At 54.3% G+C, this 27,397-nt stretch overlaps 2 protein-coding genes across 5 annotated transcripts in view; both read left to right on the top strand.

Annotated features, from left to right (window-relative positions):
* The first annotated feature begins 27 nt into the window (after positions 1–27).
* On the top strand, positions 28–21,941 carry LOC147230104 (rho GTPase-activating protein 29-like). Of its 2 annotated transcripts, XM_086153259.1 has the most exons (22): positions 28–199; positions 829–1,206; positions 10,378–10,521; positions 11,774–11,870; positions 11,955–12,027; positions 12,109–12,169; positions 12,672–12,815; positions 12,903–12,967; positions 14,010–14,120; positions 14,225–14,305; positions 14,474–14,632; positions 14,706–14,843; positions 14,994–15,193; positions 17,234–17,385; positions 17,700–17,834; positions 17,975–18,073; positions 18,221–18,384; positions 19,191–19,379; positions 19,456–19,593; positions 19,732–19,952; positions 20,266–20,560; positions 20,683–21,941. In XM_086153259.1, the coding sequence occupies exons 2-22, from the start codon at positions 918–920 to the stop codon at positions 21,637–21,639; spliced, it is 3,912 nt and encodes a 1,303-aa protein (XP_086009385.1). In that variant the 5' UTR covers positions 28–199; positions 829–917; the 3' UTR covers positions 21,640–21,941. The 2 variants fall into 2 exon arrangements, with proteins under 2 accessions (XP_086009385.1, XP_086009386.1); XM_086153260.1 differs by lacking the exons at positions 28–199; positions 829–1,206; positions 10,378–10,521 and adding an exon at positions 11,456–11,579.
* A 1,253-nt stretch (positions 21,942–23,194) lies between these two features.
* The window catches only part of LOC147230103 (retinal-specific phospholipid-transporting ATPase ABCA4-like), a 36,352-nt gene continuing 32,149 nt past the window's right edge, over positions 23,195–27,397 (top strand). For all 3 annotated transcript variants that reach the window (XM_086153256.1, XM_086153257.1, XM_086153255.1), the window contains exons 1-7: positions 23,195–23,274; positions 23,818–23,951; positions 24,036–24,129; positions 24,217–24,358; positions 24,439–24,575; positions 24,651–24,778; positions 25,230–25,427. In XM_086153256.1, coding sequence (XP_086009382.1) covers positions 23,886–23,951; positions 24,036–24,129; positions 24,217–24,358; positions 24,439–24,575; positions 24,651–24,778; positions 25,230–25,427 — 765 coding nt within the window. In that variant the 5' untranslated portion in view covers positions 23,195–23,274; positions 23,818–23,885. The remainder of the gene's footprint in view (positions 23,275–23,817; positions 23,952–24,035; positions 24,130–24,216; positions 24,359–24,438; positions 24,576–24,650; positions 24,779–25,229; positions 25,428–27,397) is intronic.

Below are 27,397 nucleotides of genomic sequence, written 5' to 3'. Positions count from 1 at the left end.
CTAAAGTCGCGTTTGCCCGAAAAAAAGTTGTGGACTGGCAGCCCCGCTCCTCGGCGCGCCGCAGCGGACTGCCTCCCCGCCGGCTCTCTCACTGTTTTTCCTCAACGAAAATGCTCTCTGGGAGTCACCCGGGTGTTTAAACGGAGCTTTGTGCGGTTGTACCCGGCCGTTATGGCGACAAAGCGCCGGGGAGGTGAAGGTAAAATCTTCTTTTTTTTGGGGGGGGGGTTAGCAAGCGACGCCGAGCGAGCCGCCGGAGCATCGCTCCCCTCCTCGAAAACTCAGTAAAAGTGCACTTTTCTCTCGTTTTTATACAAATTTTAATGAATTAACCCCTCTTTTTGTCACACCCGCATCCCAAAATGTTAATTATTTTACCCTGCTTCACTTAACTTGACAGATTTACCACACCGTATCGGACGCCTTCACTGCCTGGCGGTCTTATGAACTGATCGTGACCCATTTAAGAGAAAATAGATTTAAAACACAAATAAAATATGTTGTTGTCGCTTAGAAAGTAAGAAGGAGTTAAAACTCAACCTCCGGGATGGAGACGCGTCGTTTGAGTTGACGTGACTTGTTTTTCGGTTGTTGTTTTTTTCCAGCACTTAATGTAATGCGTTAGCAAATTTACTGTACGCGTAAACAGGTCCCTGAACGCATCTTAGCTAGAACTCGTGGAGTTTAAATAGTACACACACACACACACACACACACAGATCTCCACTAAGCAGTTTCACAGATTGGGTGGTGATTTAATTGTCATTTTTCCAACCTCCAAGCTTCTGGCGTCTCATCTGACCCCTCCATTCTTGGTTTTTCCTGCAGCGTCAGCCACCCAGGGTCCAGGTCGGCACGGTGCGTTCAGGTGCTAGCCGGCCCGCCGGCCGCGCCGTCTTCGAGGGACGGGGGTCGGGATGCTACGAAAGAGCAGCAGCAGCAGCAGCAGCGGCGCCGCCGGGGTCAAACACGGCAAGGGCCCGCCGCGACACAACGCCAAGCATCACACCGGCTCGCTGTCGGCCGGATCCACCAAGACCTGGGACATGGGACGCGGGTCCAAGGGTCTGCTGAGCAGCATGGGGTTGGCGCCTCAGCCTTCCGGGGCGCCCGGCGTGGATCCGGAGTACGTCATGCAGCTGGTGAACGACGTGCGGTGGTTCGCCGACGTGCTGCTGAACCTGAAGGAGGCCTTCCAGGGCAAAGGTGAGGGGGGGGATACGGTCGCCGTTTCTCACAATCGGTAAGAACGCTCGGACTTTTAACAACCGAGTTCCCGTTTCACCGCGGCCGCGGGAACTTATGTCACCGGTTCCTGCTTGTGAAAACGTCAACGACCTCCTCCTCCTCTCCCGTCACGCTACTATTGATGGTTAATGGAATTCCACGGCCGTGACGTCGTGGTGCGGCGGCACAGCTGTTTGCAGATGCAGAGCTAGCGTTCCACGACGCCCCGAGAGTTCCCTCAGTTTGCTCTAAAACCTCATAAATCAGAGGAGCCGGGTTTCCTTCCGCTTCGGCTTCGCGGAAGTAGCCCAGAGTGTGTTGTGTCCCTATTCACCTTTATTCTTAAACGGTAACCGTACGTCGGGTCCGAAGCAGTGGGAGTGTGGTGTTTAGCCATTCCTCAGCCTGGAGGAGTGAGGCCTCTGCGAGTCTGTTTTGGCCTCCTCCTTTGCAGAAGACATCTGGGGGCGGGTTTGTGGGTGAGTCCTGTCCGCCAGGTGGTGTCGACGGGTGGATTCCGAGCCCAGAACCTTCCCGTTAGCCACGCGCAGATCTCGAGCTCGTTTTCCCCGGATTCCGGTACCAAACGCTTCACTTTTCTGGACGGTCGGCAATTAGGTGAAACTTCTTTTTTTTTGGGCGTACAAGGTGGAGTACTGCAACGGTCAGGTTTTTGTTTGGGTTGCCGTGTCCACGTCTAAAGATGGAGGACCCAGAATGTAAACTCTTGGGTTACAGTCAGTCCTACATCAGCCGCTCCATCTGTATGTAGTACCGGCTCTCACTCGGGCACTCGACAGTACCTTCAAGTACTCCAAGTAGTAGTTTTGTGTCCGCGGTTACTCCCAAGTAAAGCAGAGTATTTGGAAGTACTTCCAAAGATGTAGATAAGCGTTGGGAAAGCTCAGAGCGCTCCCAGGGATGCTAGGGGCTTGAGAAGATGCGCACCTTCACACTCGCGGTTGCCCGGCGGGTCAGCGCACGTGGTCGGGAGGGGGTCCGGCACGACCCGCCGCCTTCACACAGATTGTGGGACAGAACCGGACCTGGTTTCAAAGCGGCGGCAAGAGCTCAACGTTCCGACTCGCAACTCGACCCTCCTCCCACCCCCGAGGCTCCGACCAGAAGATCCCACTAAGCCGTTGACCCCTGTCCTCGGCCGCTTGTCGTCCCCGAGACAATCTTTGTCCTCCTGGGTTTCGTCATCCCTCACTCAGCTCTAATTTGGATTCCCCCCTCTCCGCTAAAAACAGCTTCTTTATTTTTTCCTTCTTCCTCCCACCCCGTCTGAAGTCGATCCCGGGCTGCGGGCCGTCAATCAAACGCTCGCCTCTATCAGATAACATTCCGGCGGCGTCCCAGTAAGCCATCGACAAACATTCCTCCAATGCGTCGCCGCCAATCTCGCCGAATTCTTTATTTCGTCCAACCGTCCCACGAGCGGGACGGTTGCCCCCTTTCCTTACGTGGCCTCGGTGCGATCGGGCCTCAACCCGCCCCCCCGCCTCCGGTCTCTGCGTAGCGCAGATCCACGGCAGGCGCTGTCACTCTCCAATTAGTAGTCAGGACGGCGTCCCTGGTTAATGGTTCTCAATCGTGATGAAAAAGAAGTCCTCGACGTTCAGCCAAGCCGCAAACCCCCCCCCCCTCTACATACTCCGCATTCCTCCAGAACAAATGTTCACTTGTAGCTATAGTGCCTTCCATGGGCGAGCAGAAGGTGCGAGGGGAACGAAACGTGAAAACGCACTCTCGAAATGGTTTTGTTTTGTTTTTTAAAATCGCAACGGCGGCTTACGAGTCACATGCTGGAACCCCCCCCCCCCCCCCTCCCTCCCCCCCCCGCCCACCCCGGAATTTGGGGTTTTGAAATAGTTTCAGAACGATGACGTGGAGGACGGTGACAGACAGACGGCGCGGGGACTCGTAGATGATCGCTAGCGTAGCCGGACCTAAGGCGTCAGTTGTCCTACTCTTAGGAACAACAACAACCATGGTATGCTCCGTGCTGGCTGACACTTTGTCCCCAACCCGTTTGTTTTTCTTCTCGGGAGCTAATTATTTTAGCTCTCTGTGGCTTCAGGTAGGGAAAGCAGATGCCTCCCGTTCTACCGCGGGGTAGAACAAATACCTCTCCGCATAGCTGCGGAGCGGGAGACAAGCCGGCAGTTTATTTACCCAGTTCACGGCGGTTGTACAGTTTGTTTGGCTGCCCTGGAACGTGACGCCTCTTCCCCGGGCGGCAAAAAAAACATTGTTTTTGAGTTTGAGAAGAGTTAAATGTCTAAGAAGGAACATGTGCGGCTGGCTGGCGTGTCCACGACGCTGCTCGCTATTCGGCCTTTCACTCTGAAGGAACTGTCTGCACTTCCTCCAACCTTTTCAGGAACTACGCCGTTCTTTTGTGCGGAACAGTTTTAGCTCCTACGCCGAACCAGGTTCTTATAGTTCTATAGGAACTCATGCGACCTGGGTTGTTTTTGTGATCGGTGGAACTTGTGCGCCAAAAAGAAGCCACAGAATCGTGGGGAAAAACGTGCACTGCGTGTACTTGTGGCTAGAATGTGAGGCCCATTTCATAAGTCGCAGCTTCTCAATGCATAGGCGTAACGCTGACACGCTAGCGTTAGCCCCGACGGAAACCGCCTTCATTTGTCCGTCGCATAGCCGAAACTATTTTTGAATTGAGAAAATAAAAATGGCTTGAGTCAACGGTGGATTCAGTGAACGGGGTGGGGTATTTATTTTATCAGCCCCCTTCGCACCGCCGGGACTTCTTGCGTTTCCTAGCACCTTTTGAGGAACAAGGCCAAATGTTCATTTATTCAGACACCAGGGACCGAGGACCTCAACTCCTAGAACCAACCATCTGAACTCCTAATCCGAGGCAGGGTCTTTTTATGGCTCCATGTGAAGTTGGTAATCAGTGGACCTCTGAAGCCATGCCTCTACCAGATACTTCTTACAAACTGGGGAGCGCCATTTTTAAAATCTGTTGTGGTCACGAAGAGGTCCAAGCTTTTCTGGCCTGCATCACCGCAGAGGGCTCGCACAGGAAGATCAACATTTTGGACCAAAATAAGCCCGGAGTGAGCTAACTGCCAACAGAGTTCTTCACACAGCATGGCAGCTTCGCAAACTAAAGTTGTGAAACTTCAAGGTCGCCCCGGAGGAGGCTAGATCCCGGAACCGAATTGGAGCCGGGCAGTTCCTTCACCTTCTCTGTCTAAAAGGGACTCCAGTTCCTTGTCCCACCACTCCTAGCTTTGGTAGGAGTTCACGGGAGTTCTTGTTCATGGGACAAGTGGTTAGCACTCCAATGGCTTGCTTGTTGTTGTCATCCCACGTGGAGGTGTTTCCCATCGGACCGGTCCTGCTCGCCTTCCCGCTGGTTCCAGTACTTGTTGGCCTGTTTCGGAGCGTCGTCGAATCTACAGAACCGTTTCACTCGCGAGCCCTTCCCTTCGTCCTCGGCAGTCGACGCAAACATCCATCCACCCTGGGCCTCGAGTGGCTGCGTGCCAGCTGAAGTGGCTCACCCGTTGAGCCGTCCGTCGGGAGAAAAGCTCAATTCTAGCTTGTAATAGTCTAATGGCTTGCCGCTCTTAGAAGAAAGAAAGGAGAGATTTGCTGTGCAGTGACTTGTACCCCCCCCCCTTCCCTTGTCGGCTTGAGGTCGGGTCGCGGTTCCCGCCCCGGGATTTATGGTTATGGGCTCTGGGTGTTTGTGTAGCTGACTCCTCTCGGCGAAGGGGGGTGGGGGTTGATCGCCGGGGGCTTGTCAGCGATGGCGATTGGGCGGAACCGGTCGGAGATTTACAATCAAATCACCAGGGGAGTAAATCCACGGTGTGTCCTCCCGAGCGCTCCTCATCTCACCTGCGGGAAACGTCCACTGACCTCTCGGCAAGAAGGGGCGTGAAACACTTCCTGGTCTGAAAGCTGAAGTTAATTAAAGACTCCATCGGCGTGAATGACAAGCTGAATGGTCGGGTCCCCGTGATTGACGGGTGACCCGTCCGGTTAAACTCCCACCTGTCACTCAGGGACGGCATAGATCAACCCCAGCCCCCCGCCCTCCCCGTATGCAGGACCCAGCAGATGAATGAGTGAATGAGTAACCGTATCCAACCCTTCAGGGTTCGCATTTTCTAGATGGGCCGCATGAGTACTTCAGGTATTCCAAGTATGTTCATGTGTCATTCTGACGGTCCACTAGCTCTTAAAATGCAAGTACCTTTTTACAGTAATACAGTGAACTAAAGATTCACTCTGCACTCTTTGTCCTGTGCTCAGTAATTATGCAAATATTACTTCTCTCACAGTGTCCACTCGTAGTGTCTGGGCACTTTCGGTCCCCACTGAACCGAAAGTGGGAGGAACCCCACGCAAACACAGGGAGAACTTTGGATTTCAGGCCTGACTTCCTTTAAGGGTGTACGTCGCGCCCGCTCCTCCACCCCTACGTAGACTCGCGGCGGGCTTTTTCGCATTTCACCTGCCTCGGAAGCCCCTCCGCCGCACATCCAAGAATCTTCTCGGAATCATCCAGCGCTGTTAGCGCGCCGCTTCCAACCGAGGCCGGGGGGCACGGAGCTGTTTATGGCTGTTTATTGTCCCTTGCCGGCATTGTCTCCAAACAAGGTGCGAGAACGGCGGCGGGGCAACCCTAGCGACGCTGCGCCTGTTTGAGCCCGGATGGCGGGGGGTGAATAAGCCCTGCGGGGGCTGGTGACTCACCGTTGCAGAAGAGGTCTTCAGACACGTACCTAGAAGGGAATGTGTATGTAAAGAAGGGTGTAAAACCGTCACAGCTGTTTTCCAGGCGGCGTCCGAGTCACCGGTGCCGCCGTGACTCGCGTCTGAACGTTCGCCGCCACGGCCGGAGCCTCTGCGTGATCCCCCCCACCCCCCCCAAAGCGAGCCATTAATCTAAAAAGCAAATGTTTGAATGACTGCATTGTGCTGCACGTTCCTTTTAATCCCGGTTTAAAGCGAGGCCCGAAACAACGGGCGTTTTGTTCTAACGTTCCGATGTCCGGCGCGGCGCTCGCCGACCGCGGGCTAAGCGGTCCGTTCGTCCCCGGGCCCTCCTGACGAAAGCCCGGCAACAGAGGGATTCACGGTTCTCGTCGTGAGCCGTTTAGCTCCGGTTAGCAGGAAGCTAACGCCGTTTACGTTTTTCGGCCCGGGCGATCGCAGGTCACAGCGTGTCGCGCCGCCGCTCGGCCATTTATTTCCGAGGAATGAAGCGTGAAGCGTGGCCGGGACCCCTCGGCTCATCCCGAAGACAAACAAGGCGGCCTTGAGCGATGGCGGCAGGGGGTCCCCCCCCCCCCCCCAACAATGTAGCTCCGGCCTGCTGCCTCGCCGCTGTTATCTCTACCAAAACAATGGCACGGCCCCACAGCTGGCAGCCAGTTTCCAGTATGCTTTCTGATGCCATTGTTGTGACAAAAACACTCACCGCCAACCCCCCCCCCCTCTAGCGTCCGTCTCCCGCCGCAGCGCGAGTCCGAGCTGGCGCACAAAGTCCGACCTTTGATTTGTCGACCTTCCCTCCCATTCTTTTTAATCAGTTTCATAGCTGGAAAGCTAACAGTGATCCGGATTGAGCGCACACACACACACACACACACGTGTGAGCAGTGTGTAAAGAAAATCAAGCCATTTCACGTCCACTAAAGTTTACAGACATATTACGGCGGGGGGCAATTAGCGGAACAATGGTGCCGCATTCTGTGTCCCACTGATGCCTTTGTGGGTTTTATCTTGCGCCATAAATCCAGCAAACCACCTCGCCTTGCTAACGGTGCCCCTTCACCCCGCTCTGAGCCCGCGGGGGTAGGCGGGGGCCGGGGTACCACAATGGTCCGAATGGTATAGATTCTGTACGCCCCTTTTGTTATGAAGCGAGGCACTGATGAGACCCTTTGGCAGTCGACTGTAGACTGTTTCTCGGTGAATTGGAAAGTAGGACCTCCGCTCCTAGAACTTGCTCCTTCGCGGGGTCTTTTTGCGACTCCATAGGAACTCCTGACGTCGGTGATTGTAACTCATAAGCCACGCCCATTCACGGTTACTTTTAGCCGACTGCAGAGCGCCATTTTTTAAAAGCTACTGAAGCAGCGAGGAATGGCGCGACAAAGAGGTCCAGGTTTTTCTTGGTCGCTACTCCACAGAGGGGTTTCCGGGGCTCGCAGAGGAATATCGTTTTGACCAAAATAGGTACGAAGTTAGCTAACGGTGGGCTTCCTCACATGGCGACGCAGTGCAGGGAGAATGCTATGGCGACTTCCACCTCCACGTTGACTGTGTCTTCTTTTCTTCTTCGTGGTGCTTAAGGTACACGTTCCTACCGTGGTCCCTTACTGCAAAAACGTAAAAACTCAAATGGAGGAGGCTAGTTCCTTCGATGAATGTGTCATCGTGACTGCTCAGTGTCCAGGTGTTCCCATTGGAGGATCGGTCTCAATTCAGGGTTGCATCGGGTTGCACCTTTCCGCCGGAGGTCGGAGGCCGAGCGCAAAGCTGCTGGAAGCGCAAAAAAAAAAGGCAGCCTTGAGATGCTCCTCCCACTTCCTGTGTTCCGAGTTGACATCTGCAGCTGAAACAGCAGCACGACAGACGTAAGTCGCACGCATGCCGGTGACGAAAGTGAATCACTGGCGGTTTTCTCAGCGCTGTTTCTAAAGACTCATCGGTAAACCACAACAGAGCAGATGTCACAATGTTCTCTGCGGTGGAGGACAGGAACTGCTGTCGTGGAAACAACTCAAAGCCAATGTCTTATAGTGCTGTTTGTATATTGGCTCCATGGAGTCCTTATAGGTTACTTTCAAGATGCAGAGTCTGTTTACCAACTTCCTGTTGCCTTCAAAACTGCCTGAGAAAGGAAATGCATCGTTTTCCTCTGCGGCCGAGGACGCGCTCCTCTTTGACGGGAAACCTCAAGCGGCGGGGGGAGGAAGCAGATTGACAGCCAAGGTGTTTGGGGGTGGGGCAGACTTCAAAGAGGGGGGGGTCAAAGGTCAGGCACCTTAGGGCAGGGAGGCCGAGCAGGTAAGCCTCCTGTTTGCAAGGGATCCTAAAGAGATTCAGCGGTATGGCTGGAAACGCATCTCTGATGGCGTGACGGGGTGTGCACAGCTGGGGTTTGGGGCAGCAGCAGGGAGTTCGAAGAGGCTTTGACCCTCTGTAAGCACTCATGGTTCCACTAAAGTTAAAAAAAAGTTAGGGATATTTCAACGACATTACTGAGGGCGTGTAGGGGAAAGTCTAGGAAATTGAACCAGCGGTAGTTATTGCACAGTGGTTAGCGCTTCTATCTCACCGCAAGAGGCTCCCTGTTCTGGTTCCCACGGGGGGGCCTTTCTTTGTGGAGCCTACATGTTCTGCCCCTTTGCAGTATGGGGTTCCTGAAGAATGTCCAGGATACTTCAGCGACATTACTGAGGGTGGGTAGGAGAAAGTCTAGGGAATCGAAACAACAGTGGTGGCACAGTGGTTAGGGCTTCCACCTCACTGCAAGAGGCTCCCTGGTTGGATTTCCACAGGGGGGCCTTTCTTTGTGGAGCCTACATGTTCTGTCCCTTTGAAGCATGGAGTTCCTAAAGAATGTCTGGGATACTGCAGTGCCATTACTGAGAGTGTGCAGGGGAATGTCAAAGGAATTGAACCGGCAACAGCGGTGAAACAGTGGTTAGCACTTCCACCTCAGGGGGGGGCCTTGTTGTGGAGCCTACATGTTCGGCCCGTTTGAAGCATGGAGTTCCTAAAGAATGTAGGGGATACTTCAGTGACATTACTGAGTGTGAAGGGGAATGTCAAAGGAATTGAACCGGCAACAGCAGTGAAACAGTGCTTAGCACTTCCACCGCGGGGGGGGGGCTTTCTTTGTGGAGCCTACATGTCCTGCCCCTTTGCTGTGTGGGATTTCTCCAGGTTCTCCAGTTTCCTACCACAGTCCAAACACATTCGGGGGGATTCAGTGGTTACCCTACATTGTCCAGATGACAGGGTAAATAGTTGTAGGTCTCTTTCGATGTGCGAATGACCTGTATGCCCATAAGCAGTGGTGAATGAGTTGCTGGTCTGTATGATGTTTGAATGAGAGGGTGAATGATGGTATGTCTCTATAAGTGGACCCGTGATTGATCCGGGGTTAACCCCACCTCTTGCCCAGTGACAGCAGGGATTGGCTCCCGCATCCTTGCGACCCTGGGTGTGGTTTAGACCGAATGAATGAATGAATGGATACATATGTTGTGTATAGATCTGGACAAACCCCTCCTCCCTCCTTGTTTCTCTGGGTCCGTGGAAGGACTCCCTCCCTCCAGCCCCGCCGCCACAAATTGCCGGGGTGGAAGGACGCTGAGTTCCACCAGAGGGAGGAGTGAAATCAAGGGGTGCAGACCAGACGCCCCCGTTCTCATTTTCACCCCGGCCCCCCGACCTCGCCCGCTCTTGATGGGAACCAGATGAGCGTCTCCCGTCCGGGACGGCCCCCCCTAAGAAGACGGCGACGAGACAGACGTGAACTCACCTAGCGTCTGGCGCCCGCCTCCGGAGACGCAGATTGGTGCCCGAGTGGGGGGGGGGGGGGGTCTCAGGTTTTATTGTTTTTTTTTTTGTTTTTTTTTTTTTTCTGTCTGGCTCATTGTCTCTGGGAAAAGCATCTGCGGCGGAGAGGAGCCGCAGGAATGCCTCCTCGCAGACGTTGCGCAACCTCGGTCCAGATGGACCACTGATAACGGTGGCGACCAGTCATACCTTTCCTACCGACGAGATGTGATGCGCCGCCACCCGTTGTCACGCTATGAACTCTCTCCGGAACCTTCTCGACGTGTCTCGTGACTCCATCACAAAGTATGCGGTGCCTTTTGAGGAAGGCGGCGCATTTTTATCTTATCGGATATTCATTCGCCATCTAGACTGCTAAGCCCGCACTCGGGGTCATGCTCGGGTGTCATCGGACACGGGTAGGGGTTCGCCGCGGATCTACATGCAACCATTCGCTAGGATCCAACAGGGGAGCTTCTCGCCTGTGTGCTGGTTTCCATATGAGTGTTTGCCCGACTAACACCAAAACATCAACGCGGTCCAAAGTCGGAGGGAAATCCTTAACTTCTCCTTCCTTGTGTCCTCCAGAGAGCTTGGAGGGCCTCCAGCGGCTGGTCCAGGAGCGCCTGACCGAGCTTCTCCGCGCCCTCAAGGCCATCATTGGCAAGCACCGGGCGCTCAACTCCGTGGACATTCTCGGCACCGCCGGCACCGTCATCGCCAAGGTCAAAGGTCAGCGATCAGACACACACACACACACACACGTTCACTGGCGTTCAGATCATACTGGAATATCTCTTTGTGAAATCTCATTGTCGCCTTTCCGGTTCGCGGCGTAAGTTGAAGCAGCTGCGGCATCCTCTGCGTGACGCACGCGCCGCCTCCGTCAACCGATGATTGGCATTTTTGAAGGCGGCGAGCTTCTTTTTCGTGTTTTTCACACCCCTTCGGGACCCGCGGGAGAGGGCGCGGCCACAAGGGGGCGCCGCACCGACACACCCGGCTGAAAGAGGAACGACGGGGTCAAAAAGGTCACGGCGACAACAAGCCCCTCCCCCTTTTTAGCGTCTTTGCGGAGCGTGTCGTCCCTTTTTGTCTTCCATGTCATGACAACAGCATTGGACATCTGCCAGAAAACACACACACACACACACACACACACACACGGAGAGGCAGAACCGGTTCCAAACGCCACCCGTGCCCTTTTCAAGCCAGCCGCGCGCCGTTCGAAAACGCCGCCGCGAGAGTCGAGGCGAATATTTGTCACGTCGTCCCGTCGAGGCTCGCCGCTCCGGCAGGACGCCTTCACAGCTCGGCCATGAGAAAACAATGACCTCCACCCCTTTGCGTCAATAATGCAGTTTCCATATTTCAATCATGACAAGAAGGTGTGTGTGTGTGTGTGAGATAGAGAGAGAGAGAGAGAGAGAGAGAGAGGGAGGGGGTCTGGAATTATTGTTGAGACCCACAGGATGTCCTGAGGAAGAAGCCAAAGCAGGGCTGCTGCTAGCGTAGCATTCAGTGCCAGGGCGGAGGGGGAGGCGACCGCGTTTTTGTTTTTTTTCGGCGACCGCGTCCCCTTCGAGTGTCCCCGTACAGCGGGAGGGCCGGCGGAGGCGTTGGGGGTTGGAGGCACCCCGACACCACACCTCGCCCCGGAATGGCACACGGGGGTCGGTAGCGCGCGGCCGGTCGCCGTCCGTCCCGCGGACTAAATGGAAGCGAGAGGGCGGGAAAAGGAGAGGGAGGGTTTACCTCCTCCCTGCGACCCATCGCTTTAACCGGGAGAGGTGAGCGCCGCCGCCGCCGTTTCACACCCCCGAACCCCTCTCGAGTGTTTCCTGTTGCGGGGCAGACAGGAAACACTCGTCCGCCCCCCCCGACGAGGAGATCTCAACGCGACTTCGGAAACCTCAGCTCCCTTAAAGGCTCCTCGCTCATCTATTTTTTTTTTTTTTTTTAAAATCCCTCTCGCCTTCCCCAGGCATCGACTTCAAGGAAATAAACCCCGACAACAGGAAAGCCGTCTTCGAGGAGATCCACGCGTCCATCGACACCTTGGCGTTCACCTTCGGCAATGTGTGAGTACGACGCGCTCCTTCGCCCGTCGCTCCCGCGGAAATATCGCAGAGGAGAATTTCACGTACGCCTTGCCTCGCCTTCAGAGTGTCCAACTTCCTTATGGGAGATGTGGACAACGGCTCGGCGTTGGGGACGCCCCAGACCCGGAGAAGCAGGGTGACTTTTTATTTTTTATTCACTTTTATCCGCCCCGCGCTCCAGACGCCTAACTCCAAGTGTGTCTTATGTGTGTGTCAGTCTTTCGACAACCTCTCCTTGGACCCCGAGGCCTTCGGCGCGGAGAAAAACGACTTCGCCGGTGAGTGCGGCTCACGTTTCCGTGGCGATTCGTAACGCCGGTGGAGGAGGAGGAGGCGGGGGGTCCTGGCGGAGCGTCACGTCAGCTCCGGACTCTTTCGAATGCCTGAGGTGGACCCGCCCTGGGCCTCCCGCTTCCCACCCCTGTTATTTCTGTTTCTCCTTCCCTGCGGCGGCTTCCCCCCCCTCCGCCGCCACATATCTGACATTCCTGGAGCTGCTCGGCGTGGGACGGGGGGTCGAAAGACAGGCGGCGAGACGTATCGTCGCTTAAAAATAAAAAAAAAAATTTAAAAAAAAAGACAAAACGGCGTCGGATATTTTAAAAACGCGCTGGCGTTCCCGTCCTCCCACGACGTCAACTTCCAACCCGGCGTGTGCTTTTCATTTTTCTTTTTTTTTTTTTTTTAAGCTTTTTCAATCACCTCCCACTCAAATCCCTCCAGCACTCGGGGCTGATAACGTCGTGTGTGTGTGTGTGTGTGTGTGTGTGTGTGCCGCAGATGTGCCGCTTTCGCGGGAAGAGGAAGTAGACCTGACCCTGCTGAAGAATGACAGCGGCGTGGAGTCGGCGCTCCTCTACGCCAAGGCCTGGTCCAAGTACATCAAGGACCTCCTCGCCTGGATGGAGAAACGGCTGACCCTTGGTGAGGCTTCACACACACACACACACACCTTCAACAGCATTAACAGCTCATTACTAAATTATAACAACTTATTTTCCCCTCTGCTAGACATCGAGTACGCCAGAAGCTACACCAAAATGGCGGAGTCTGCAAAGAGCTTGGCGAGTCAACAGGTAAACGCATTATCTTCATATCTTGGGTTATTAGGGACTGTAGTGCCGCCACAATCCTGATGGAAAGTGTTCTTGTTAATGTTTATTAGTACCGTATTTTCCGGAGTCGCACCAGCCGTGAAATGCGTAATAAAGAAGGAAAAAAACATATATAAGTCGCACTGGGGTATAAGTTGCATTTTTGGGGGAGGGATTGATTTAATAAAATCCAACACCAAGGATAGACATTTCATCTTGAAAGGCAATTTGAAATAAAAATAGAATAGAGAACAACAGCCTGAATAAGTATAGCCTATATGACACATAAACAACGAACTGAGAACATGCCTGCTAGGCTATGCTAACGTAACATATTACGGTAAGAGTCATTCCAATAACGATAGCATATAGCACATGCTACAACCAAACAATCGGTGTCACTCTTAATCACTAAATCCAACGAAATCTTCCTCTTCGGTGTCACTTTTGAACAACTCCGCCAACTCTGAAGGTAGATAATAGGCCGCTTCCTCTTCTACCGGTACGTCGTTTACGTCAGAGTCGTCGTCACTCGCAGCTCCAATTATTCCAGCCTTTCTGGATCCCGACAGGACGGCGTCCTCGCTCTGATGGAGAGGCGATTGCGTTGCATGAAGCGCTAACACCAGGAAGCTCCTCCTGCAAACTCATTTATATTCATCTCCTTGGCAACCACCTGGGTGTGGAGACGCAACTGTCCTGTTGACAGCACGTTGTTCAAGCACCCATGTGTGGACTCGTTCCTCTAGCCGCGGCCAGCTAGCTTTTAGCCCGCGATTAGCTTTTTTAGTTTTCTTCATTTCAGTAAGAGTAACCTCCGCTTTTCGCCAGTCCGTTACAAGTATCTCACCAACTTCAAACTTTCTCTCTGCTGCTCGAACGCCGTTTTCAGCTGCATATTTCACTACTTCCAGCTTGTGACCTGCAGGAGATGATTTTAGTCGCACCCCCCGCCAAACTATGAAAAAAAAACGGGACTTATAGTCCGGAAGATACGGTAATTAGCAGTGTTTTCCTCCCTCAGGACTACATGCCGTTCAGTGACATCTACACCTCCACCTTCAAGAACGATGCCGAGTACAACCAGCTGCTCATACAGACCGCCGTGGCCTTGCAGACCAACAAATTCATCCAGGTACTAGCTTAAAATATCTGCTGCCGGTGCCGTTAGCCCAATTTAAAAAAAAAAAAAAAAACAGAAACAAAATGCCGTCCCTTTTTTTTTTTTCGGTTTCCCAGCCTCTCCTGGCCCGCAAGAACGAGCTGGACAGGTTGAGGAAAGACCTCAAGGATCAGTGGCAGAGGGAGCAGAAGAAGATGGTACGAACGCTTCCCCCCTCCGAACAAATCCCACGTCCCCCTTAATCACGGGGCTAATAGCCCGCCGCGCCACAAAGCTCGATTGTATCCCCGAGCGGCGGCTCACCTAGGTCACGCTTTCCTCACATGAACCCGCGCCGCCTGATTTGTTGTTTTCCTTTTCCGCAGCACGAGGCGGACGCCGGCCTGCGGAAAGCCCGGGCGCTGAAGGCCCAGCGGCGGGACGAGTACCAGAAGGCGTGCTCCTCCGCCGGCCGAGCCCCGGAGGAGCAGTCCAACAAGCAGCTGGAGAAGAAAAGGCGGCTGGAGGAAGAGGCCCTGCAGAAGGTTAGACGCCGACAGAGGCCGGGAAGACGTGCCGGTGGCCGCGACCTTTGACCCCTGTCCTGTTGCCGGGCAGGCGGAGGAAGCCCAGGACCAGTACCAGAGCTGCGTGGCTGACGCTGGCGTCAGACAGGTGGACCTGGCCGCCGCCAAGAGCTCCATCCTGGCGCAGATCCGGGAGATGATCTTCCAGTGCGACCTCACGCTCAAGGCGGTGCGTGCAGATCCAAGATTCAAAGCGATTATTGTCACGCGCACAGTGTTGAAACATGTTTCCCCGTACAGCGAATCTTTAATCCGCCGAAGCGTTGGCCTCGGCGTAAACGAGTAATCCATCCGCTCGTCGGTATGTGTTTGCGTCCAGGTGACGGTGAACTGGTTCCAGATGCAGAGGGCGCAGACGGCGGCGCTGCCCGCCCACCACCAGGCCCTGAGCGACGACGCCAAGCTCTACGAGCCGGGCGAGTGCTACGCCGAGTTCGTCCGGCACCTTCCGAGGAACCTGCCCAAGGAGCGTCTGCTGTCGTCGGACGCCCCGGGAGTCTCCTCCTCCGAGCACACCAGGTAGCCGAGCCCACTCCACGCCCACTCGTTTTCTTAGACGACCATTTGAATCACCGCTAGCGTCCCGGCAGCTCCATTCCTGGGAGCCGCGTACAGCAGCTCTTCCTCCACAGAGGTAACAATGGGTCAGAGAGAGTGAATGCGTGTTGAATTCGCTGCCCTTCCTCAGGAAATGTCTGCGGCGCGAGCTGTGCGCAGCGAAGGCAGGGCCGCCGCCGCCGCCGCTCCGCTGACTTTTCTCACACACATTGCCAGAAGCTAGTGTTTCTTACCAGCTAAGATGAGGGATGTCGCCCCCCCCCCCCCCCCGCCTTCCTCCTCCTCCTCTCACCACATGATCCTGCACCGCGGCCCCGCAGACACCCCCCGGCGGGAATAACAAGGCCAGGGAGAGCACGTACTCTCTAGAATGGAGAAAACGGCGTGGGCGGTAAATAAAGTCGCCTTGGCATCGTGGGAAAAACTCCGCGTGGCAAAAAGTCGCAACGCTACAAAAGCTTACTCGTGGCCAGAAAGGGAGGCGCGGCTCCTCGACGCATCGGCGTAACCCCGGCGCGCCAGCAGCACCGTCCGATGCGCTAGTCTCGATGGGAACCGCTTTCATTGGAAACAGTTTCGAATTGAGAAAGTAAAAATAACCGCTCTCTCAGGCGAGGCGAGGCTCGGTCGAGGTGAGTCACGGTTTATCTTATGAGCACCTCTTCGCACCGCAGGAACTTTTTGGAGTTCCCAGAATCTTTTCAGCAACAAGGCTGTTTGTTCACGCATTCAGACAGCAGAGGAGCCAGGGACGGTGGACCTCAGCTCCTACAACCATCCGAGCTTTGGCAGGGTCTTCGTTTTTACAGCTCCATGTGAAGTAGATACTTCTTGCGAACTACCAGATACTTCTTGCGGACCGCAGAACGCCATTTTTAAAAGATACGGTAGTCAACCGTCAGCTTTGTTCTTGGGTCTGAATGGAGTGAACTAGCAAGAAAGAGGTCCAAGTTCTTCTGGCCTGCTGTGCCCCGGAGGGGTTTCCAGGCCTCGCACAGCGAACATTTTGCCCCAAATAAGCCCAGAGTTGGCTAACAGCTAACTCCACACGGCAAACCAGTGCAGAGAGAAGATAAAAACTTTAACCCGGGGAACATGGATGCTGCAGGAGCTTCCACCTCCATGTTGTCCGTGCCGTCTTCCTCTTCGTCACTGCGCTCTTGTTTCTTAGTGTGGTGTGTAAGGTGCACGTCGCACTGGTCCCTGCCATTGTACGCTCATTGCCCGTGCGAACGCAAAACTAAAAAGTTCCCCCCGAAGGAGCCGAGTTCCTGGAACGAAACTGAGCTGGGTACTCTTTGGAACTGCGTAGCACCTATTTGCAATGACAACCCGGGCCAAAGCCAGCAAGGACAACACTCACCGTTCATCTGCATAGACAACTGACTCCAACAAGTTTGCAAAAAGAGGTTCGCCAACTGAGTTTTGGATTCTGTTCCAGCACTTTCTAGTCACTGGACGCCACAACTTGAAACGACCAAAGGGGGTGCGGGCTCTTGGGATGAGCAAGTTGATGTAGTCACTGGAGTGTAAGTTGTGGTCACAGCAGGGGGTTTTGCCAATTATCCCATCTACCCATCGATCTATAGCGGCTTATCTGGGCTTTGGGTCACGGAGGCAGTAGCCTAAGCAGAGAGACCCCCCCCTGCTGTTCCGGGGGAACCCCATGGTGTTTCCGGGCCAGTCGAGAGACCTACTCTCACCAAAGTCACGCCACTTCTGGTTTTCTAAACAAACCAATACCGGTGGATCAGGGTGCAGGAGTGGAGTGGTGTCCAGTTGACAAAGGAGCGTAGATTGCGGTGACGGGTGCTGAAGAGGCGACCAAGGGGGTAGTGGTATGGCCGATGGTGTCCGGTTTATACAGAGGTCTCCATAGAATACCATAAATCATCAACATTGGAAGACCAGATGCACAGAATGGTATCATCTGCATACGAGTGGAAGTGAGAGGGTACACTCTGGAATATGGCAACACGGTATCTGCTTCTCTTTACGCAGGTTTGTGTTCAACAAGAGGTCCGTGGGCAGCACTCACTCCTCCCACGGCAACCTGTCGCAGGCGTCCATCGCTTCCTGGGATGTGGCGAGCGGCGACGAGGTGGACGGCCCCCTGCACCGCCCGGCCAAGAGCAGCGGCGCGGACATTCAAGGTGAAATCGGGGGCCGATTCTCCACAAGGTTCACCATCCAGACAGATCGAGTGCCGTTCTTGCGGGGTCTCTCCGGGTTCTCCGGACATCTTCCATCATGAAGTACACTTTTTCTGAGTGTTTATCGAGCTTAAGGCAAACGTTCATCTCCTAGCAATTGTTTTTCAACACCGTTCAGCAAAACTTTCCACCGACCCGTTTGCTCCTTCCTCATCATCGTTGCTCCGCTCTATAAATATTCTCTATTTCTTCTTGTTATTGGTTGCTTCCCTCTTTTACGGCGGCTGACGGCGTTACTCTTTCACCCGCCGCAGCTTTGCGAGGCCAGGCCGGGCTCCGGGCCTGGGCTTCCGGGAGCCAGGGCAGCCAGGGTGGGATGTGCAGCGACTCTGAGAGTGCCGGAGGCAGCAGCGAGTCCCGGTCCATGGACTCCCCCACTGCCAGTCCAGGTGGGGGACTCTTAAACCCCGGGTGCAAACTTCCTTTCTCTCGCCGAGTTGGGCATACAGCTGTAGCTCTGGCACCTTTGAGCCCGGAAGTAGAAGCTGCCGTTTGAACCTGTGACAGAACTCGCGCACTTTCCCCGCAGGTGACTTCAAGCGGAGGCTGCCCAGAACTCCCTCCACCGGGACCATGTCGTCCGCTGACGACCTGGATGAACGGGAGCCGCCTTCTCCCTCAGACAACGGTGAGGCATCTCTGCTGCTCTGCGCCGTCCATAATGTTGCCCGTAGCCTCTTATGCTAATGTTAGCTCCCGTGGGGTCAAAACGTGCGGGTATGTGGTTGTGGTGTTCGGGTCACAGTCTCCTGACATCGACCGTCCCGTCTTCCAGGTTTGGCGGAGATGGTGACGGAGACGGCCAGCTCTCCTGGCCCCTTCCGGAACGCCCAGATGTCCAAAGCGGCTCAGACCCACAAGCTGAGGAAACTCCGGGCGCCGTCTAAATGCAGGGAGTGCGACAGCCTGGTTGTTTTCCACGGAGCCGAGTGCGAGGAGGTACGGCGTCCCGTGATCCCGTCCGTAGCGCCGTTGCCCCCAAATCACCGGAGATGATGTTTTCAGGGAACCACCGTTGTCCTTGCGGTGATGACGATACCCGTGCGGATCCAGCTCATCCAACCACGTCAGTGACGGGTTATCTGACGGGTTAATCTATCCATCGGACCAATCAAATACTAACCAGGACCAGTTAGATCAGGGGTGGGCAAACTTTTTGGCTCAGGGGCTGCATTGACTTTTAAGATTCGACAGACGGGCCGGTCACCGCAAGATACGATACATGTATATATATTAAAAAAAAAAAAAAAACTGGATTTGTGAATAGTACATATCAGACTCATCTGACATTTGCTTTGAAAATAAAACCAGCTTGGTTTTGAAGGCTCTAACATTTGCTTGCATTTCATGCACAAACCGTTTTTTCCCCGGTAGTTTCACGTCCGGCTCATTCGTGTGTCGGTATGTCCACAGTAAAGGCTAAATCCGGGCCAATGTGTCAGTCAGCTCAGGAAAATTCTCAAGTGTTCTCACTCCAAAATGAAATAATCTCCTGTTTGAGCTCCAACATTCATTGATCCAATCATGTACCAATCTTTGGCGGGCCGGATTAAAAAGACCAACGGGCCGGATGTGGCCCGCGGGCCGAACTCTGCCCGCCCCTGAGTTAGATAGTCACGGAATTGTTCTTCCGGGTTTCATCGAGGGTCCGCCGAGATCTGTCAGAGGCGAGATAAGACCTTGCTTGGCGACCGGCTGACTTCTGCTGCTGACCTCTTCAGTTTCCACCCGCCATCTCTCCGCAGTGCTCCCTGGCCTGCCACAAGAAGTGCCTGGAGACGTTGGCCATCCAGTGCGGCCACAAGAAGCTGCAGGGCCGACTGCAACTGTTCGGCGTGGGCTTCGCGCAGGCAGCCAAGAACAGCCGCGACGGCATCCCCTTCATCATCAAGAAGTGCACCTCGGAGATCGAAAGCCGCGCCCTCAACATCAAGGTCGGAGGCAAATCCGGCTGACGAAAGGGTCCCGACGCGGCGCTGGTGGTAATTGGCCTCTGTGTCCCCTTTGCAGGGCATCTACCGGGTGAACGGCGCAAAGTCGCGCGTGGAGAAGCTGTGCCAGGCGTTCGAAAACGGGAAGGACCTGGTGGAGCTGTCTGAACTCTCGCCCCACGACATCAGCAACGTCCTCAAACTCTACCTGAGACAGGTGGCTCCCCGAGGCTTTCCAAGCATTTACTGACGTGATTCGTGTGCGAACTGGTGGCCCGGTTAGCAAAACGGACGGCGGTACTTGGAGTCTCGCACTCCTCACAGAGGTTCTAATCGCCTCACCATCTCTGTCCAGCTACCGGAGCCGCTCATCCTGTACCGCTTCTACAACGACTTCATCGGCTTGTCCAAGGAGTACCAGAGGGTTGTCGTGGACGAGGCCAACGCGCCGCCGAGCGACAAGTCCGGCCCGAGCATCCAGCTGAGCCGCGTCGTGTTCAAGATCAGGGACCTGCTGTGCCAGCTGCCTCCGGCCAACTACAGGACCCTGCACTTCCTTGTCGCGCACCTAAACAGGTTGGACACGCACACAAAACATCTCCATTGGACATCGGTCACTTCCCCAAAAGAGTCCAAAAATGACCCAACTTCCCCCACGCTTGGAGGAAGTTCCTATTTATAGCCCAGTCTGGGTCTGACTTTTTGCAGTACCTTCGTCTTTGCCATCCCTTCTTCCTCGTCACTCGTCCAGTTTTAGCTTCTCACAACGTATTCTTAGCGCAGTACCGTGGTAGTATAGCAGTACCATGGTGGTACTGTTCGCTGGAACTCAGGTTCTGCTCTGGAATATGAAGTGATCGGAGTCTCGCCAATGCTCTCCTGCCCCCAGGGTGGCCGAGCAGGCGGAGGAGAACAAGATGACGGCCAGCAACCTGGGCATCATCTTCGGCCCGACGCTGGTCAAGCCCCGGCAGACGGACGCCGAGGTGTCGCTGTCCTCCCTGGTGGACTACCCTTACCAGGCTCTGATGGTGGAGCTGCTGGTCAGACACTTCCTGGTGGTCTTCGAGTCACCCCCGACTGCCTCCGACCCTCTTGCCGGCCAGGCGTCCCCCCGGCTCACCCCGCAGGAGAAGCTACAGCGGCTCAGCAGACACTCCACCTCCATGGTGGACATCAAAGAAGTAGGAGGAAGCTAGATAGATACCCTACAAAATCCCCTTTTTTTCAGGAAGTGGCCACTTCATTGTTTACTCTCGGCAACTGGTGCAGATTCTCACCGTGCGTTCTTCCCCCCCCCCCGCAGAACGCCAGAGTCTACAAGCGACACTCCTCCGTCATCCCGTCCTCGCACCTCCTGGACGAGGTCCAGGAGGTGCAGCCGGGGACGGACCTGACCGGCGTCCCGGCCGCGGATCCCCCCAACGGGGTCCGGGCCGCCGGCGGAGGGGAAGTCCAGAGGTCCACTTTGGTGTTCGGCCGTCCCAGCACCACCGGCGCCCCCGTCGGGGCGGCGCAAAAGGTCCACCTACGAACCCAGCGTCCCCGCCACGTGTCCCGGCCGATCAGCATGCCTCTGGAGCGCCTGCCATCCCCCGCCCACGGCGCCGAGAGGAGCGACCCGGCGGACGGCGACGCGGAGCCGGAGAAGCCGCGGCAGGCCACGTCGTCCCGGGTCAGCGCCTGCTACATCCGGCCCTTCATCGACACCCAAGCCGTGCAGAGGAGGGCGTGGGACAGGAAGTACAAGCACTATGATGTCACACCCAGGACCGCCATGATAGTGGCCAAGCTGCCGTCCTCCGCCGCCGCGGTGCAGCCGGTCAAAGCGCCGGGTCCGACCGGCGGCCCCCAAACCGCGGCGGAACCGGCCCGCTCCCAGAGGGACGGCGACACGGACGCTCCGGCCGGCGGCTCGCCGAACCTCCCGCTCACGCTCAGGGCGCCCAGGACTCTGCAGCCTCCCCCGGGGACCTTCTACAACCCCCCCCATTCCAGAGCTCGGACGCTTCCCGACTGGACCACCGGCGTCACCGCCGCCGCCGCCGCCACCGGCAGGGCGACCGTCGCCTCCCCCGGCCCCCCGCTCCGGACGCAGGACTCCAGCGACAGCGCCATCGACGCCGGCGGCTCCGCCTCCCCACAGTCCCCGTCTCCGAACAGCCCCGACGAGCTCAGCCCCGGCGAGGCCAAACCCGTCTACCAAAGGCTGCGCCCGCGGCGGCTGCAGGAGCTGGAACACAGGGAGGCCCACTTCGTCTGATCCCCTAACCCCCCAAAAAACAAAACAAAAAAACAACCACGGCGTTGTAATATATGTGTTTATACCCGAGGGGGCGGAGCCAAAAAGGGCGACAAAGTGTTAATATATATTGTTCTCCCCGCCATGCCTGGTCGCCCCCCGACCTTCCCCGCCAGCTAACGCCAACCAGCATGCATGGAACTTTAGCGGTACCGGTACACTCCTCCCTCAACATGTAAACACCCACATGTATCTGTCTTTGTCTGTTTTGTTTTTTTAAAAAGAAAAGAAAATACGTCTCCATAAATGCTGCATGTCCGTCACCGAACTTCGCTGCGTGGATTCATTTGTGAGCGAGTGTAATAACACTGGAGCTGATGTGTTATTACACTTATTTCCAGGGATCTGATTGGTTCTCCAATGTTACGCGTGATGGAGGGCGGCCTCCATGGGTCCTCTTATTTCCACAAAAATTATTTTATTTAATTTCTTTTAAATAGGAGCTGAAATCCACATTTCTGGTCTAAGAATCAATGAAAAGATTAGATTATCCTCAGAAAGGACAATCCCAGATTAGCACCCCCGAATCAATAATCAATAAAGGGCATTGAGGTGTGTGTGTGTGTGTGTGTGTGTGTGTGTGTGTGTGTGTGTGTGTGTGTGTGTGTGTGTGTGTGTGTGTGTGTGTGTGTGTGTGTGTGTGTGTGTGTGTGTGTGTGTGTGTGTGTGCGCGCGAGCGAGCGAGACCAGGATCAGAAGAATTTATAAGAGAAAATTAGGAGTCCTGTATAGATGTGTGTTTGTGTATAGATAGATAGATGTGTGTGTGTCTATATATAGATAGGTATGTGTATATACATTTACACATATGTATATACATATGTGTAAATGGATGGATGCATATATGTATCCATGCAGATATACATACTCATTTATTTATATAGACATATGTGTGTGTTTATATAGACATGTACATGTATATGTACATACATGTACACACATTTGAAAATAAAAACGTGTGTGTGTGTGTGTGTTTCTATGTGTGTATATACATATGTGTGTATATATATATATATACATATATAAATTCGCTATATATATGTGTGTGTGTGAACATGTGTATATATATATATACACAGGCTATATGTGTGTGTTTGTGTGTATATATATATATATATATATATATATATACAGGCTATATATGTGTATATATATATATACACATATGTATATATATGTGTAAATGGATGTACGCGTATATTTATAAATATTCTAGATAAAACGCTTTCTGTTTATAGAAACAGACCAGGCGTTTTGCAGCAAGTACTAGAAATTGAAATCGCTGGTTTCGATCCCCCCCCCCGATGGAACGGGTGCACGGAGGAACGCCAACCCTCTTCAGCCCCAACAGCACTTTGTCCACCCCCAGGTGCAGTAGCGGTGCAGGACCTTCCTCCTCCTCCTCCTCCTCCTCCTCGGCCCTCAAAATGGATGACCGTTGTCTTTTTCCTGCCGGCCCGTGTTGAGCCGGGAGATTAGAGCAATCAGATTAAGGAGCTGGTGACCTGCAGGGAGGAGAGAGGGACGAGTCCAGCTCCTCCGCCTTCGCTAGCGCTCTCCGTCTTCCTCTGGATGCCCCGCTAACTTTTGGATCAGGTAAGACTCCGCCTCGGCTCTGCGGGACGGACGCCGCTTTCCCTTCCCCTTCGGCTCCCGACGGCGTTATTACTTGTCGATCCGTCGGAGGGTCCCCGTAGAAGAGAACTTCGCTTTAATTAGCGCGCTAACCGGAGAAATTGGACCGTTTTGCCGAGCCGCCGGTTTAAGGTGATACCAAATCTCCGCGTCCAACACGGGCGTCGCCATATTTCCAGGAGTTTTAATCGTTTGTAACGACCGTGTTTGGCGCTCCCCGACGACACGCCTGCCAGATGCCCGGCCCGGCGGCGACGAGGGGGTGGGGATGTAATCTATGGGACACGGCGCAATCACTTTCCATGGCCGTCATCCTCCCGTCTGTGCACGACCCCTCCTCCTCCTCCTCAAACCCAAAAGAGCGATTGTTGTAATCCATATTTTGATGCGTGTTGTCGAATAAACCCCGACGAGAAACTAGAGGCGAGCCGAGGTTGTTATTACATTGTAATAGCGCTGTCGTTACAGTGTTATTACACTGCTATCGCCACGGCGCGTTTGCAGGTTCCCCGCCGTCTGACGACCCCGTCCCTGTTCGGGGGTGGGCGGAAGAGGCGAAGACCGGCCGAGCGATGAAGACAGCTTCTCAAATCCGCCTGCTGCTGTGGAAAAACTGGACTCTCCGCAAGCGGCAGAAGGTTGCGCCATTTCCTGCCCCGAGTATGATTTCCGTAGAACCTAAGCGTGGATTTCACCGCCGCCGCCGCCTTCTCTCCATCCAGGTCCGCTTCCTGCTGGAGATCATCTGGCCCGTGTTGCTGTTCGCCGGTCTGGTTTGGCTCCGGAGGGCGAACCCGCTCTACCAGCAGCACGAATGTAAGCGCACTCCTGCTGCCGGAGGCGACCAAAAGAGGTCGGAGGTTCTTTTTTTTTTTGAATCCCTTTTGCTTCCCCATCCCGCAGGCCACTTCCCAAACAAGGCCATGCCGTCGGCGGGGATCCTGCCTTGGATCCAGGGCATCTTCTGCAACGCCAACAACCCGTGCTTCAGGTACCCCACCCGCGGGGAGTCTCCGGGAGTCGTCTCCAACTACAACAACTCCGCGTACGTCCCGTTTTTCTTTTTTGTTTAACGGCGTTAAAGCGTCCGCCTGGTTCTCCGCTCACGCCGCTGTTCGCCTCCAGGCTGGCGAGGTTTTACGCCGACCTCCAAGAGCTCCTGACCGAGGCCGAGGTCCGGCAGCTCGGCCGCCTGTGGCACGAGGCGACGTCCTTCTCCAACTTCATGGAAGCTCTACGCAGCAACCCTTCTTTGGTGGCAGGTACGGGCGCCGGCGACTTCCTTTTTCCGCTTCATGCTCTAGATTGAACGGAAATAAGTTGCGATCCTCCCTCAGGGCACGGGCTGAAGATAGACGACATTCTGAAGGATGACGAGGTCCTCACGGCGTTCCTGCTGCGGGACGCCGGCCTCTCCGACTCCGTGGTCTACCAGCTCGTCAACGCAGAGATACGACTGGAGCAGGTGCTCTCCTCCGAAGATCTCGTCTTCTGTGAATTCATCCTCTCTCTCTCGCTCCGCCAGGGGTTCACAAACCTTCGGCTAATGCTTCAAAATAGAGGAGCAATGTCATGTTGTTGCCCGAGCAGAAATGACTATGTTATAAACGTTTATTTTATAGCAAAAGAGTCGAGCATACATGTCAAGGTAGCAGCACTGTGCTAATAATCAGGACATTCGGGTCTCGTTATGGTCCAACATGTTCTCCTGAGTTGGCAACAAAAACTCATCTCCCTCCCCCAGTTCGCCTTCAGCATCCCGGTCCTGCAGCTGAGGACATGTTTATTTTATAGCAAAAGAGTCGAGCATACATGTCAGGGTAGCAGCACTGTGCTAATGATCAGGACATTTGGGTCTAGTTATAGTCCTACACGTTCTTCTGAGTTGGCAACAAAAACTCGTCCCTCTTCCCCAGTTCGCCTTCGGCATCCCGGACCTGCAGCTGAAGGACATCGCTTGCAGCCACGCCCTGCTGGAGCGCTTCATCATCTTCCCGAGTCGCAGGGGCCTCCACGGCGTGCGCAACGCCATGTGCGCCCTCAGTCAGCCGAGTCTGCAGAAGATTGAGGACGTCTTGTACGCCAATCTGGACTTCTTCAAGATCTTCAAGCTGGTGAGCGGCCTGGACTTCTGTCCGTGCATCTCCTTGGTCTTGCTGACAAGCCCGTTGCTTACCCCCAAATTTTACGATGTTTACAAACAAGCCCGATTCAGATGCATACAATGTTAGCCGTCAGTAAGCTAGCAGCAGCTGCAAGATGGTTTCCGTACTTTCTACTCGGCCGGGATTGGAGAACCACCGGCAGAATGTACCTGTAACTCCGCGGTATTCCTAATAACGCATATCCATGTGCCTTGAGCCCTGGCGCCCCGAATCATGGTGTCCCCGAAACTCCGCCCCCTTCAGGCGGGGTGGATCACTGACCGTGATTCAGAGTTTACATGTAACTCAAACGTATCGCCCCTGTTTGAGCAGAACCACACGAAACAAATTATTTCAAAGTAGCAGAAGCTCTCAGAAGTTCGAGTGGAACGGTACATTTTTGGAGTGACTTAAGTCGCGAAGAGGCAGGCAGTGGAGAAGAAAACCGGCGTTCATTAGATGGCCTCGGGTTCTTAGCTAACTGATATCGGATGTTTCGGCCTTTGGTTGAATACATGTGAGACGGGAATCCGTTCGTCACTGCCTCCAGCGTTAGCAATGTTTTTACACGGAGCGCTCGTCTTCAGACTTGAAGTTATTCTTTTGCGTAGGCCCGGGGAAAGCAGCCACCCTTTCCAAATCCAGCCTCCTGACTTGTAGAAATACCAGTACGCAGATCCAAACTGTAATCACTACTTTGTATTTACCTTTTTGAAATTTATTCCTGAAGTGATTGCTTAAGCTAATATGCTAATATACCCGAGATTTTCCTTTGACTTGATCCATTTCCTGCTTATTGTTGTTGGGCTACCCAAGACAGCCAAGATGTGCCATCCTCAGGGTCTCCTCCCGCGAGAGTTTAGCTCGCGGCGGCGTCCTTCAAGATCAATGATCCACCGGAGCGGCTCTGACGTGAGATTTACGACCATGGCAGACGTTAGCGTACATTCCTATGTAATAACACGGTTATACAGCGTTAATTACACGGTTACCGCATTGTGCTTCACGGATGCGTCCCGGACCAGCCGATGCCAACATGTGACCCCAGGTATCTGGTCCAGGTGACTCACAGGCTTTATTCTGGTCCTGGAACGGCGCCGAGGCTCAGGTTTTAACCCTTTCACACCATGTTTTGAGGATGAGCCGCGTTCAGCCAAGATAAACATTCAGGCGCGGTCGAGGGAGTAACGTTCCGCCGGTGTGTTTTGACATTTTCCTACAACGCTGTGTGTGTTTTTGTTAGCCTGCAGCCTGAGCGGGTCAGGTGACTGGCTCAGGGAGTTGGCACAGCTTTATCCCTCTTGGCCTGTTTCTCTAATGGGTTTAGCCGAGCTCCCCGCCCCCCCCAGGGCCCGATATGCTGTCTTACATAAATACACCACCGCCGCGGCCCGGCTAATCACAACAGCAAAACAAAACAAAAATGGCGGACATTGTGAGGATGGGAGGTATAAACAAGAAGCTAGGGCGCAGGCTACGTCCTGGAACTTCTGTCCTGAGTCTAACTGACACTGAATACGACAATAAGTACACGGAGTATTCACTCGGTCTCTTGAGGCAGTGATTTACTCGTGATATTTCTATATTTTTACTTTGATAAAGGAACTGTTGACATTTTTAGTCCCTGCAAATACAGAAAAAACACTCTCTTTTCTGCATTCACACAAGGGAAGCCTTCTTGTTAGCTTAGCACGATGTAGCACGAATCACTCACTTCTGAAGTTACGGGAAGTACCTCGGACTATCCGGAGTGTTGGAAGGCGATGGCTTCTGCTAGAGGTAGCGTGCGCTACCTAGTATTGCGCCAAGCTAGCTAGTTAGAGACGGTTGACGATGAGTGGAGTAGCATAGCAAAGAATCGGGTACTCTGTTGGGCCTCCCTCTCACTAGTTAGCATCCCGGAGTACTATTTGAAGTAAATAAGAGCTGTAGTACTTGTA

This window comes from Fistularia commersonii, chromosome 10, assembly GCF_037954325.1.
Source record: "Fistularia commersonii isolate RoL2024-O1a breed Wild chromosome 10, RoL_Fcom_v1.0, whole genome shotgun sequence".
Classification (NCBI taxonomy): domain Eukaryota; kingdom Metazoa; phylum Chordata; class Actinopteri; order Syngnathiformes; family Fistulariidae; genus Fistularia; species Fistularia commersonii.
Note: the sequence above shows the minus strand (reverse complement) of the source record. Positions and strands in the feature narration are given on the sequence as shown.